Source organism: Azolla caroliniana, unplaced genomic scaffold (assembly GCF_043228905.1).
Source record: "Azolla caroliniana isolate FFs.n. ecotype wild unplaced genomic scaffold, voAzoCaro1.0.p SCAF_1, whole genome shotgun sequence".
In the NCBI taxonomy this organism is placed as follows: domain Eukaryota; kingdom Viridiplantae; phylum Streptophyta; class Polypodiopsida; order Salviniales; family Salviniaceae; genus Azolla; species Azolla caroliniana.
The window spans coordinates 19,768,898-19,781,410 of record NW_028230436.1 but is presented as its reverse complement, the minus strand read 5'-3'; the positions used below and the strand labels follow the sequence as shown (position 1 = coordinate 19,781,410).

The window sequence follows — 12,513 nt, the reverse complement described above, 5'->3', positions numbered from 1 at the left end:
TATTCCTAAATATGTTTTCTGAGAGGCCATCGGGGCTATATTTGTAAATAGCCGAAAAGTCATATTAGTATAAATATGACTTAGGGCAAACTAAGTGTAGTTGTCATTCTTGTTGGTGCAAGATTTGAGTGCGTAACTGTGTATAGAGAGAGAGAGAGAGAGGAAGAGGTCGTTGCCTCTGTTGTAACCGCCGCCTGTGGCGAAGATAGCAAGCTCGAGGTCGTTGCCTCGGTGCTTTACTATTGTATATTGTGATATAGTGATAGTTTGCAGTCTGTGGGCTGCCGTGGTTTTCCCTAGTTTGGGTTTTCCACGTTAACATCCTGTGTACTCTTCTCTTCACTGTGTCGTGCGTTCATTACCCGTTTTCTATGTTTGATCCTACGCTCGGTTGTGGCTGAGCGTTGTTCATCGGGAGCGTGTATTCTTGTCATATATTAGCTATAGTAGTGATTCTCATGAAAGGAGTGATCATAGTGATGCAAATAACTCTTGAATGTATTTTTTGTGCAACAATATGTAACAAATTTAGACAACATTTTATCGAATGATATAAAAAAGTTAATTGTTTTTTTTTTGGAAAAAAAAAGAAATTAATTGTTTTGAAATCTTTTGCTTCTGGATTCTTTAAGATCTAAAAACTTATTAGTTGTCATATTTCCGTAAAAATACACAAAGTTACTTTTTGTATTTGACCAAATTTTGACATTTTTCAATTTTTCCAAATGGTGAAAATTTAACTTTTTCATCAAGTTTTTGAGAGCATGTGATACTAGTATCACGGTATTTTGTGAAATGGGAAAAAATGCCCCAAAATCAAATGGAATATTCCTTATCCTTCCACTTGTGAATGCGAACGTGTTTATTGGTGGCATAAGCGAAACTACAATTCGACCAACATTCGGCCAAAGTTCAAATTGCCGACGAAAGGAACTGGCCACGATGCAATACAAACTCAACATGGGAGAGGAAAAAGTGCACCTCATCTTGTCTAGACACAAGGACAAGATGCGCAAAATGGTTGCCGAAACCCTAGACAATGGCTGGAGGACGTGGTCGGCTCAAGCTGCCAAATTACAACTATTACAAGCCGATCCCGGGAACAGGAAGAAGCAAGGTCAAGACTTCTTCAAAATAGATGACGCGGCTATACGGTTCAAGAAGAGCTGGCCAATGACATATACGATCTTTTAACGCACCACAGGGAAGAGGTCACCAAGCTGATGGAAGAATATGACAACCAACATATGGCAACTGCAATGGAGCTTGACTCTTATGAGAAGGAACGTTGTCAGCAGACAAGAGAATTGGAGGCAAACAATGACGACGAATTGACTTCGGAAGAATCAGTACCAATAAACCACTCACTCACTCTCTGCCCAAACAGTACCAATAAACCACTCACTCACTCTCTAGAATCTCAGGGAGTGGGGAATCTCATTAACTATGTGTCATAGAGTGTAACTCATATGACACATGAGTTATGTTACAAGACACATTAATAATGTGTCATATAATATAACTCCTATGACACATTAGCTATATTACATAGTGGTGGTGTGTAACTCTCTAGTGTGTATACATACACACTAGGATGGGTTGAGGTTGATTCTCAACACAAAAAATAAATAAAATTACCAATCTCTCTATCTGTATCTATGCCTCGGCTTTTGTAGTTCTCTCTCTCTCTCTCTCTCTGTGTATGAACTAGCGATGCTATGATCTACTCACAGTTCCTTCATGGACATTGATTCATACAATGCATGGATACATATTTATACATATTCACATGCATACATTCATTTATATATATATGTACATGCATGCATACATAATGGACGAAATCTTGTATGTATATATTATATGTACACCGGTAACTATTCATGAATCTGAACATGTGCTCAAATGGATTGTTTCCTTCATCATCACTCGAGGACCTTGCATCTCTATTGAACAAATGCAGACTTGTAGACAGAAATTTGAGCAAAGCCCTGCATTTACATACTCATTTGTGCAAAAGAGGACTTGAAAAGCAGACCTTTGGTCATAAGCTTGTGAGAATGTTTGTTGAATGTGACGGGCTCTTCTATGCATGCCAAGTCTTTCAAAAGCTTGAAAACAACAGAGATAGGTCCTCATGGAATTGGCTCATCACCGGTTATATGGAAAAGGGTTACTACATTCATGGCTTTTCCCTCTATAGAGAAATGCAAAGAAACCAATATTTGAAACTTAGCCCTTACACGTACGTTGCCATGCTTAAGGCTTGCATAGCCCTCAAAGATGTGCAAATGGGTTCTTCTATTCATGCTGAGATATGCAGAATAAGTCTCTCAGAATGTGATATTTTCATTGCTACCACTTTAGTTGATATGTATAGTAAATGTGGTTGTCCTTTGAAAGCAGAAGAGGTGTTCTCTACTCTTCCTTATAGAGATGTGGTCTTATGGACTGTTCTAATAGCAGCACATGTTGAATGTGGTCATGATGAAGAAGCCATTGTTTGTATTCAAACTATGCAAGATGAAGATGTCTCTCCAGATGCTTTTACCTATGTTTGTGGCTTGAGAGCCTGCAGTAGTTTAGGCTCAATAGAGAAAGGGTACGAAATCCATTCACAAATTGTGGTTAAAGGAGTGGAATGTGAACTACTTGTAGCTAATACACTAGTGGACATGTATGTGAAATTTGGATTAATTACCACAGCAAAGGAAATTTTTGACAAGATTCGTGGTAGAAGTGTGGTTTCTTGGAATATACTCCTGGGAGGTTATTTGGACAGTGAATGTGGTGAGAAAGCAATAGATTGTTACAACAAAATGGAAAGTGAAGGAGTTTCGGGGGATGCTATCACCTTTGTTTGTGTCTTGAAAGCTTGTGGAGCAATAGGATCTATGACTGATGCATACCAAACACATGCTGCAATTGTCATTAAAGGGTTAGAAAATGCTTCACTAATTGGGAATACGTTGGTCGATTTCTATGCAAAATGTGGTCTTCTTGCAGATTCAAAACAAGTATTTGAAAAGCTTCCAACCAGAGATAGTGTCTCTTGGAGTGCTTTTTTATCAGGGCTAGCCAATCACGGGTATGGTGAGGATGCTCTCTGCTATCTTGAAACAATGCGATTTCATGGAATCTCTTTGAACTCAGCTACATCGATTTGCATCTTGAAATCTTGTATCAGTGTTGGTGCCACTATCGAGGGCAGAGAAGTTCATGCAAGTATTATCATGAAAGGGCTTGAAAGTGATATTTTAGTTGCTAATGCTTTGGTGGACATGTATTCGAAATTCGGCTGGATGGCAATGGGACAAAAAGTGTTTGATGAAATGGAGAGGAGAGATGTGGTTTCATGGAATGCATTGATTTCAGGCTATGTAGAGCAAGACTGTAGTGAGCAAGTAATGGGTTGCATAGAGGATATGGAGCTCGAGGGCATCTCTGCTGATGCTTTCACACTCGACTGTTGCTTGAAAGCTTGTGGTAGTATTGGAGCCATTGATAATGGCCATAGAATGCATGCTGTAATCGTCAATAAAGGTTTGGATACTGAACACTTTATCCGAACCACATTGGTGGATATGCATGCTAAATGTGGCTTGATATTGGAAGCACAACATTTGTTTGATAGGCTTCCTAATAAGGATATTGTCTCGAGGACTACGCTGTTGGCTGGGTACGCTCAGCTTGGGGATAGTGAAACGGTGTTTGATATCGTTAGGAGCATGATAATTGAACATATCACGCCAAATCTAGTCACATTCCTTAGCATCCTGAATGTATGTAGTCATGGAGGTCTAGTGAACAAGGCTGAGGCATATTTTCAAGCTATCATTGATGTCTATGGTTTTGTTCCAAGCCAAGAACATTATACATGTATGGTTGACGCCCTAGGACGTGCGGGATTGATTGACAAAGCAATAGCAATGATCAGAGATATTCCATCACATCCCGGTATCGTAGCGTGGCACTGTCTCCTAGGTGCTTGTAAAAAGTGGGGTCATCTGGATCATGGGAGGAATGCCTTTGAGGAGGCAGTACGATTGGATGGTAATGCTGGAGCTACTTATGTATGCATGTCTAATATCTATGTGGATACCATTGTAGATGAAAGCAAAGAAGACGGATGAGATCATCCCTGAACCCGAAAAATATGTTCACCTATATGTATGAGATTTGAGAGCAGATGCTCCGATTCCCATGGTGGATAAGGAAATTCCACACGTAAGGTGCAAAAGGCTACCTTACATGTTAATGGAAGGAAGAAGAAGCAAGAGCCCCGCTGTAACTATTTTCCCTAGCAGATGCTGGTTGCTATTAGTCACCCCTCAATGACCGAATTATGGGAACTCCAGGGAAGTTCTGTGTAAGGAGCTGGGTGAATTCATAAGATTAGTTACAAATGCATCTATCTACCCTTTGGAGTTGGGAGTGCTTCTAGGCACTCCCATTTCTGATTCCTTTGCCAAAAGTTCTGACTGACTTTGATCTGCTTCTCGTAGATGGACGCAGGCCCCCCTGACCCCGGCTTGGAAACCAAAAAGTAGCCTGTAATTGAAATCACTCACTAAGCAGTGAATGAAAACGAGATATGATAACCTACATTCACAACATTGGAATGTGTCTACAGGTTTAAGAGAATCACAACTTTTGTTAAAACATCTCGTTTTCTTATTCCTGTTTCATACAAGAGAGTTATCAGAAATATGAATCTTCAGGGATTGGAGGGACAATAACAAGAATTAAGTCCATAATGTTTACTGTAGCATAACATGCATGGCTACACATGTAATTTTTTTATGGGAACTAGATTTTGTGACAATTACTGAGAAGTAATAAATTTCATGAAGCCAATCTTTAAAGAGATTATCTGTTAAAATTCACATGTCGAACGTAATGATTTATAGAATATTGTATTACTAATAAAAGAATAGAGAAGATACAAAGAGCCAGAAACACCAACCCTAATGAAAAACCATGATGCATAAAGATAGATTATACAGGGAAAGAACATAAAGCCTAAAGCATATTAAAAAATACATTTTGTCTCTAGTGTTTATCCTGAAAAGCACGGTTTGTCATTAGGGTTTCTCTAGCTCGCCTTTTGTCTGATTAAAAAGAGATTCCGGACTAACATCAATGTGGCTTGCTATTCTTAACACTCCCCTTTTAAGCATAAATTGATATCATGAAATCATATATAACAGAAATGTTTAACAAGAGCTTTCGTAAAAATGCCAACTACTTGATCTTTGAGTCTTCTTGAAAAACAGCTTCACATGATGGCCTTCAATGATCTTTTGACAAACATGGTGAGAATGAACTTCAATAAGCTCTGTTCTTGCATGAAAAGTAGGATTCTGGGAAAGCCACATTGAGTGAGACAAACGCTTACTTGTAATTCTTTCATTAGTGCAACTTGAGACAAACTTTACTTTGTATTCGTGAGGTTCTTTGATCACCTCACCACCTACCCAATGCGCATCACAAATCATATGAGAATGATCATTGGTACGTAAAAAGCCAACAATTGTATTGTTTGGGGTTCCAGTTTGATGTATCACAAAAACTCTCTTGATTGCCATCAATGTGTTGCTTTAATTTTTAATGGTTTGAGCATGGATGCTGTAGAGTGGCTGTGAAATCCTAAACCCTTGCTTAGTATATTATGGTGGTGACACCCCATGATGCCGCCATCATAGTCACTTCTCTCGGGCCTCGTTTCTTTCTTTCTTTGCATCAGTGATGACACGATTGCAATGGTGGTGGTGTCACACCTTACCCTCACGTACTTCACACACAATAGGGTGCTTGTTACACATGATGGGGTCAAACATTAAATTATGCCTCCGACACAATAATGGTAGAAACTTGCATATAAATGTGATAGGGTGGTTGAAACTTGATGCATATGCATACCGGGGGTTGAACCCCTCACCATTTAGGAATGATTGTATTAGGCTTAATGAAATTGTCGGGTTGTTTAAAATGAAATACAAGTCTCTCTCTCTCTCTCTCTCTTAAACTTTACGAGATTAATGTTTACAAGTCTCCCACAAATTTATCCAAAAATTGATGTATCCAAATTTGGTAATGTTAAGGTGACACTCGGATCAAATAGTACATTAGATTAAATAGAAGACAATAATATGATAATATAGGAACGGAGAAATAAATAACACGAGTATTTACGTGGTTCGGCTAAATTAGCCTACATCCATGGAAAGGAGAGTGATTCCACTATAAGAAAATGTAAGAGAGAGTTCACAACAATTAGAGAAATTGTTCTCTAATTAAACCCAACACCCAAGAAAATAACCTCACAATTCTCTCTAAAATGGTGTTCCCAACTCTCTAATTCTCTCAAATCTCACAAGCCTACAACTCTTGCTGGTCTCTCTCTATCAAATGACTAAGGCTGCCTATATTTATAGCCCTCACTTCACTAACTTTTACATGATAATGATGCATGCATGGACCTTTATATATATTTCATGTAGTTGAGAGACGTGACTTTTCATATACCACAAAAAATAATTCAAGTCATTTAACAAATCTCCACCTTGACTTGAATTTCATAGTAGTTTCACTCCACCTTCAAATAACTTAATTATGGGCAACACCAATCAAATTCAAGCAATGCTTGAACTTGATTCTTGGAAGAGGCTTCGTCAACATGTCTGCGGGATTTTCATGAGTTGAAATATTTTTCACTAAGATATCACCCCGCGAAATAACATCACGAACAAAGTGATACTTGATATCGATGTGCTTAGTTCTTTCATGGAACATCTGATCTTTAGTCAAATGAATGGCACTTTGACTATCACATAAAATGTCGATCTTGTAAAAACAAGAATTGAGCTCCCCAAGTAAGCCTCTTAACCAGATCCCTTCTTTAATCACCTTTGTCATTGCAATGTACTCTGTCTCTGTCGTTGATAACGCAACCACGGGCTGCAACGAAGCTTTCCAGCTAACTGCACTTCCACCCAGAGTGAATACATACCCTGTCAGTGATCTTCTATTATCAAGATCACCAACATAGTCAGAGACAACATAGCCAACTAGAGAACTACTACTCTTGCCAAACTCCAGATAAGCGTCTGAAGTCCCACGCAAATATCTTAGAATCCATTTCACTGCATTCCAATGTGATTTTCCAGGACAAGCCATATATCTGCTGACCACATTCATAGCATGTGAAATATCTGGACGTGTGCAAACCATAGCATACATCATGCTACCAACTGCACTGGAGTAGGGAACTCTTGTCATGTATCTCTTTTCATTATCTGACTTTGGTGATAAAGAAGCTGATAACTTAAAATGCGCCGCAAACGGAGTTGATACTGGTTTAGCATTTTTCATACCAAACCTCTCCAAAACTTTCTCAATATAACTCTTCTGAATTAAATACAGCTTTCCACCTTTACGATCTCTTTCGATTTTCATGCCAAGGATCTTTTTTGCTGCACTAAGATCCTTCATTTCGAACACTTTGTTCAACTGCTTCTTTAATTCTTCAATATCCGACATATTTTTAGCTGCAATCAACATATCATCAACATAAAGAAGTAAATAAATAAATAAACCATCATGAGTCTTCCTGAAATAGACACAACTGTCATAAATAACTGCTTCTTGAGTATCCCCTGCCAACCATGAAGGAATCAAATCGCTTGTACCATTGTCTCGAAGACTGTTTTAAACCGTATAACGATTTCTTCAACAGGCAAACATGATCTTCTTTTCCTTCAACAACAAACCCTTCTGGTTGTTGCATGTAAATGTCTTCTTCAAGTTCACCATGCAAAAATGCAGTTTTTACATCAAGTTGTTCTAACTCCAAATCATGCATAGCAACTAATGCAAGCAAGACACGAATAGAACTATGTTTCACAACAGGTGAGAAAATATCATTAAAATCAACACCTAGTACTTGACTATAGCCTTTAGCTACTTATCGTGCCTTGTACCTTGCTTTCTCCACTCCAGGAATTCCTGCCTTTATTTTGAAGATCCATTTACAGCCAACAATCCTTTGTCTAATTGGTGGCTTCACAAGTACCCAAGTTTCGTTTTTATAAAGAGACTCAATTTCTTCTTGCATAGAAAACAACCACTTGGTGGAATCAACAGAAGAAACGACTTCAGAGTAAGAAGCTGGCTCGCCAATAGAATTTGTTTCTTCTCCAACTGATAAAGCATATGCAACAATATCAGCATATCTTTGTGGTGGTCTAATTTCTCTTCTTGGTCTATCTCTTGCGATACTTCGTTCTTCCTTAGGAGGTGCTTCTTCTACGACATCAGGCTCCTCTTCTACAGATTCAGGAGCAGGTGTTTCAGCCATCACTGGTGGACTTGGAACTTCAAGCTCCACCTGCTTTGATGTACTTCCTGTCTTATATGTATTAGAAGAAAACACAGGCTCCTTTCGAGGATTTAGTAGAGCAGATTCATCAAAAGTAACATCTCTACTAATTACGAATTTAGGTGACTTAGGATCAGGACACCACAACCTATATCCTTTCACCCCAGAAGCATAACCAAGAAAAATACATTTTCTAGCTCGAGGCTCCAATTTCCTTCAATAACATGCATATAAGCAGGACATCCAAATATTCTCAAATTTGAATAATTAGCAGGTTTACCGGACCATACCTCTTCAGGAGTTTTAAAATCAATTGTCGTTGACGGTGAATAATTCACTAGGAAACATGTTGTGGAAACTGCTTCAGCCCAAAAGTGTTTGGACAACCCAGCATTGGAAAGCATACAACGAGCCCTCTCCAAAAGAGTTTTGTTCATACGCTTAGCTACGCCATTCTGCTGCGGTGTTTTAACTACTGTGCGATGTCTGGAAATTCCTTCAGCCTCACAAAACTTGTTAAAATCTCCTCCGCAAAATTCCAAACCATTATCAGTTCAAAGTCTTCTAATCTGCTTTCCCTTCTGCTTCTCGATCAGAATTTTCCACTTCTTGAAAGTATCAAACACATCACTTTTGTGTTTAAGAAAATAAACCTAGACTTTTCTTGAAAAATCATCAGTAAAAGTCAAAAGATATCGAGTTCCTCCTTTCGATGGAACTGGTGCTAGTCCCCACAAATTAGAGTGAATATAATCCAAAGAACCTCTAGTCTTATGGATTCCAGTGCCAAAGCTAAGTCTCTTCTGCTTTGCGAATACACAGTGCTCACAAAAAATCCATCTTTCCTGTACTTTGGCCACAAAGTAGTCCTCATTTTCTCAATAAGGTTAAACCTTTCTCGCTCATATGCCCGAGCCTCATGTGCCATAACTTCATAACATCAGAATCTGACATAGACGATGAAGAAACTGCTACAGAAGCCATCACTGTCGAGTCATGTAATACGTACAAGCTTCCTACTTTTCTAGCCTTCATCACAACCAACGCACCTTTGCTAACTTTTAATACTCCACCTTCAGCTGAGAACTTGCACCCGTTGGCATCAAGGGTGCCCAATGAGATGAGATTCTTCTTCAGATCAGGAACATGCCTCACATCAGTCAATGTTCTGACAATCCCATCAACCATCCGGATCCGTATTGTTCCTATTCCAATAGTTTTGCATGGAGCATTATTCCCCATCAAAACTACTCCTCCATCAATAGACTTGTATGATGAAAACCAGTCCTGATTGGGACACATATGATAAGAACAACCAGTATCCATAATCCACTCATCATTCAGCTTGATTGACTTTTCCATCACAATGAGCACATCAACATCGCCTCCCACTTCAGCAACAATAGCCTTACCTGCATCCTCATTTCTATCTAGTGGAGTATTCTTTTTTCTATGCAACTTATCACAATTCTTGTGAACGTTCCCTAGTTCTTTACAGTGCCAACACACAACAGATCTACTTCTGGATTTAGATCTAGATTTAGGCCTATCTCTATTGTTCCCTTTTCGTTTAGATCTACCCCTTACATATAAACCATGTGCCTGACTATCACTAGTTTGTTCAGTGATATCATGATCAATCTTTTCTTTAGTTTCCAAAGAAAATTTAACATCTTTTAGAGAAATAGTATTTTTCCCATACAACATAGTTTCTCTAAAATGTCTATATGAATGGGGTAACGAACACAACAACAACAATGCCTTATCTTCATCATCAATAGTAACATCGAGATTTTGCAAATCCATGATAATAGATTCAAATTTATCAATATGAGAACTGAGAGATGTACCTTCACTCATCCGTAGTGAATACAAGCATTGTTTCTTATAAAGCTTGTTCGTCAGAGTCTTTTTCAGATAGAGAGACTCCAATTTTTCCCATAGTGCCTTCGTTGTCTTCTTAGAGATTACCTCCCGCAAAACTTCATTTGCCAAAAACAGTTGAATCGCTGAGCGGGCCTTCTCGTCTATATCCTCTCACCTAGTGTCCGTCATACCGTTGGGCCTTACATCTAAAGCCTTCTGAACTTCGTTCTGCACAAGGATTGCGCGCATCCTTACTTGCCAAAGAGAGAAGTTGATTTTTCGATCGAACATCTCGACATCAAATTTTGTTGTCGACATCTTGACTTAACAAGAAAATACCAAAACTAATGTACTAATAACCAGGGCTCTGATACCAATTTGTTAAGGTGACACTCGGATCAAATAGTACATTAGATTAAATAGAAGACAATAATATGATAATATAGGAGCGGAGAAATAAATGACACGAGTATTTACGTGGTTCGGCTAAATTAGCCTATGTCCACGGAAAGGAGAGTGATTCCACTATAAGAAAATGTAAGAGAGAGTTTACAACAATTAGAGAAATTCTTCTCTAATTAAACCCAACACCCAAGAGAATAACCTCACAATTCTCTCTAAGGAATTTTCTCTCTAAAATGGTGTTCCCAACTCTCTAATTCTCTCAAATCTCACAAGCCTACAACTCTTGGTGGTCTCTCTCTATCAAATGACTAAGGTTGCCTATATTTATAGCCCTCACTTCACTAACTTTTGCATGATAATGATGCATGCATGGACCTTTATATATATTTCATGTAGTTGAGAGACGTGACTTTTCATATACCACAAAAAATAATTGAAGTCATTTAACAGGTAACCACGGATTTATTGGACCCACCATGAAACAAGGATAACGACAGAATTGGCTGAGCATGGAGCATGGATTTAGCGTTAAATTGTTGTAATTATGGCGAAACACACGGATTCCAGAACTCACATCTTGCGGATTCCAGTAGGTAACGTTCACGAAGAACGAAACCTCCCACTCCATTCGTCTTCTCCTTCTCTGCGTTTGATGAAGCTTCCTCTTCAATCTCCTATCCTCCTGTCCAGCTCGTCGTCGATGGCAGTCGGCCGTCGGACAGAAACCTTTTGTCCGGTAGGGTAGGGTAGGGTAGGGTAGGGTAGGGTAAGGTAGGGTAGGCCTTGTTCGTTGTCTCCTTGTCGGCATCCACCTGTCCCACTGGTTGTCCCTGTTGTTCAGCGGCCGGCCCTATTCAGGTGGTTGTCCCACTGGTCGTCTTTCTGTTTGGCCCTGTCTTTTCCGGCCACATGTCGTGCTTCGGTTGTCTGTCGACCGTCGATCGTTTCTGTCTGTCAGGCTGCCAACTGTCGGACCGTCTGTCCACCAGCAGTAGTTGTCCAGTCCCCCCCCGACTGTTCGCTTTGCATGTCCAATGGCTATCGAACCACCACCATTCGCCATCCACCGTTGTCTCTGTATGTAGGCGCATCCAATTTGACAATCCACTATCTTTTTTTCTATCTATCTACTTATCCTTCCTCTCTTGATCTTCACAGATCATCTCATTCTCGTTCACTGCATGTATTCTTAGGATGCCTCCTTTCCCTCACTTACACATATTCACTTCTTTTAAATGTTCGAATGGAGTATAAATTTCTACATGATTTCCTTTGATGACAATATAGCAAGAACAACAGAACTTATGGCAGAGGGAATTGGCATCAAAGTGGGATGAGTACCCATCTTTCGCAGGATACTCCATTGTTCGTGTTCATCTTGTCCGCAGAAGCAAATGCTATAGCTTCCCCTTAGCAAGGGGGCGGAACGGTCTCCCGAAGTAGACAAATAGGGTTCAGGAAATGATGTGAATAGATACAATAGGAACAAATGATGAAGTCCTATTGAACTAATAACATTATCCCTTATGTAGATAAATATGGTGTAGAAAACATTGTTGAGATAGATATGGAGAATATACTAGCAAAATGAAAACGTTACACTCTCAAACAAGGAAGGAGGAGAAACAACAGAAATAGGTAAGAAGAATAGAACAAATTCTAGATTATTGGGGCCTAGAAAACAATAATACGGAGAGCCAGTGAGAGAGGAACAAAAGGCGAGCCTGATGATCACAGGCTATGGAGACTCTTAAAGAAAGAAGGAGATGGAAAAGACGAAGAAGAAAAATTGAGGGTAGACCGCTAGATAATTAGAGAGGCTAATGAGAATCGGATTGATTGGGATCTGAAGAAGTTACGTG

At 39.3% G+C, this 12,513-nt stretch overlaps 1 protein-coding gene across 1 annotated transcript; it reads left to right on the top strand.

Annotated features, from left to right (window-relative positions):
• The first annotated feature begins 1,895 nt into the window (after nt 1-1,895).
• On the top strand, nt 1,896-4,133 carry LOC147869134 (pentatricopeptide repeat-containing protein At3g57430, chloroplastic-like). Its single transcript, XM_087318885.1, has one exon. The coding sequence runs from the start codon at nt 1,896-1,898 to the stop codon at nt 4,131-4,133; it is 2,238 nt and encodes a 745-aa protein (XP_087175011.1).
• Nucleotides 4,134-12,513: the final 8,380 nt, after the last annotated feature.

What these genes read in the sequence shown, in the direction of transcription:
- LOC147869134 (XM_087318885.1), top strand. Translation starts at nt 1,896, where the DNA reads ATGTGCTCAAATGGATTGTTTCCTTCATCATCACTCGAGGACCTTGCA.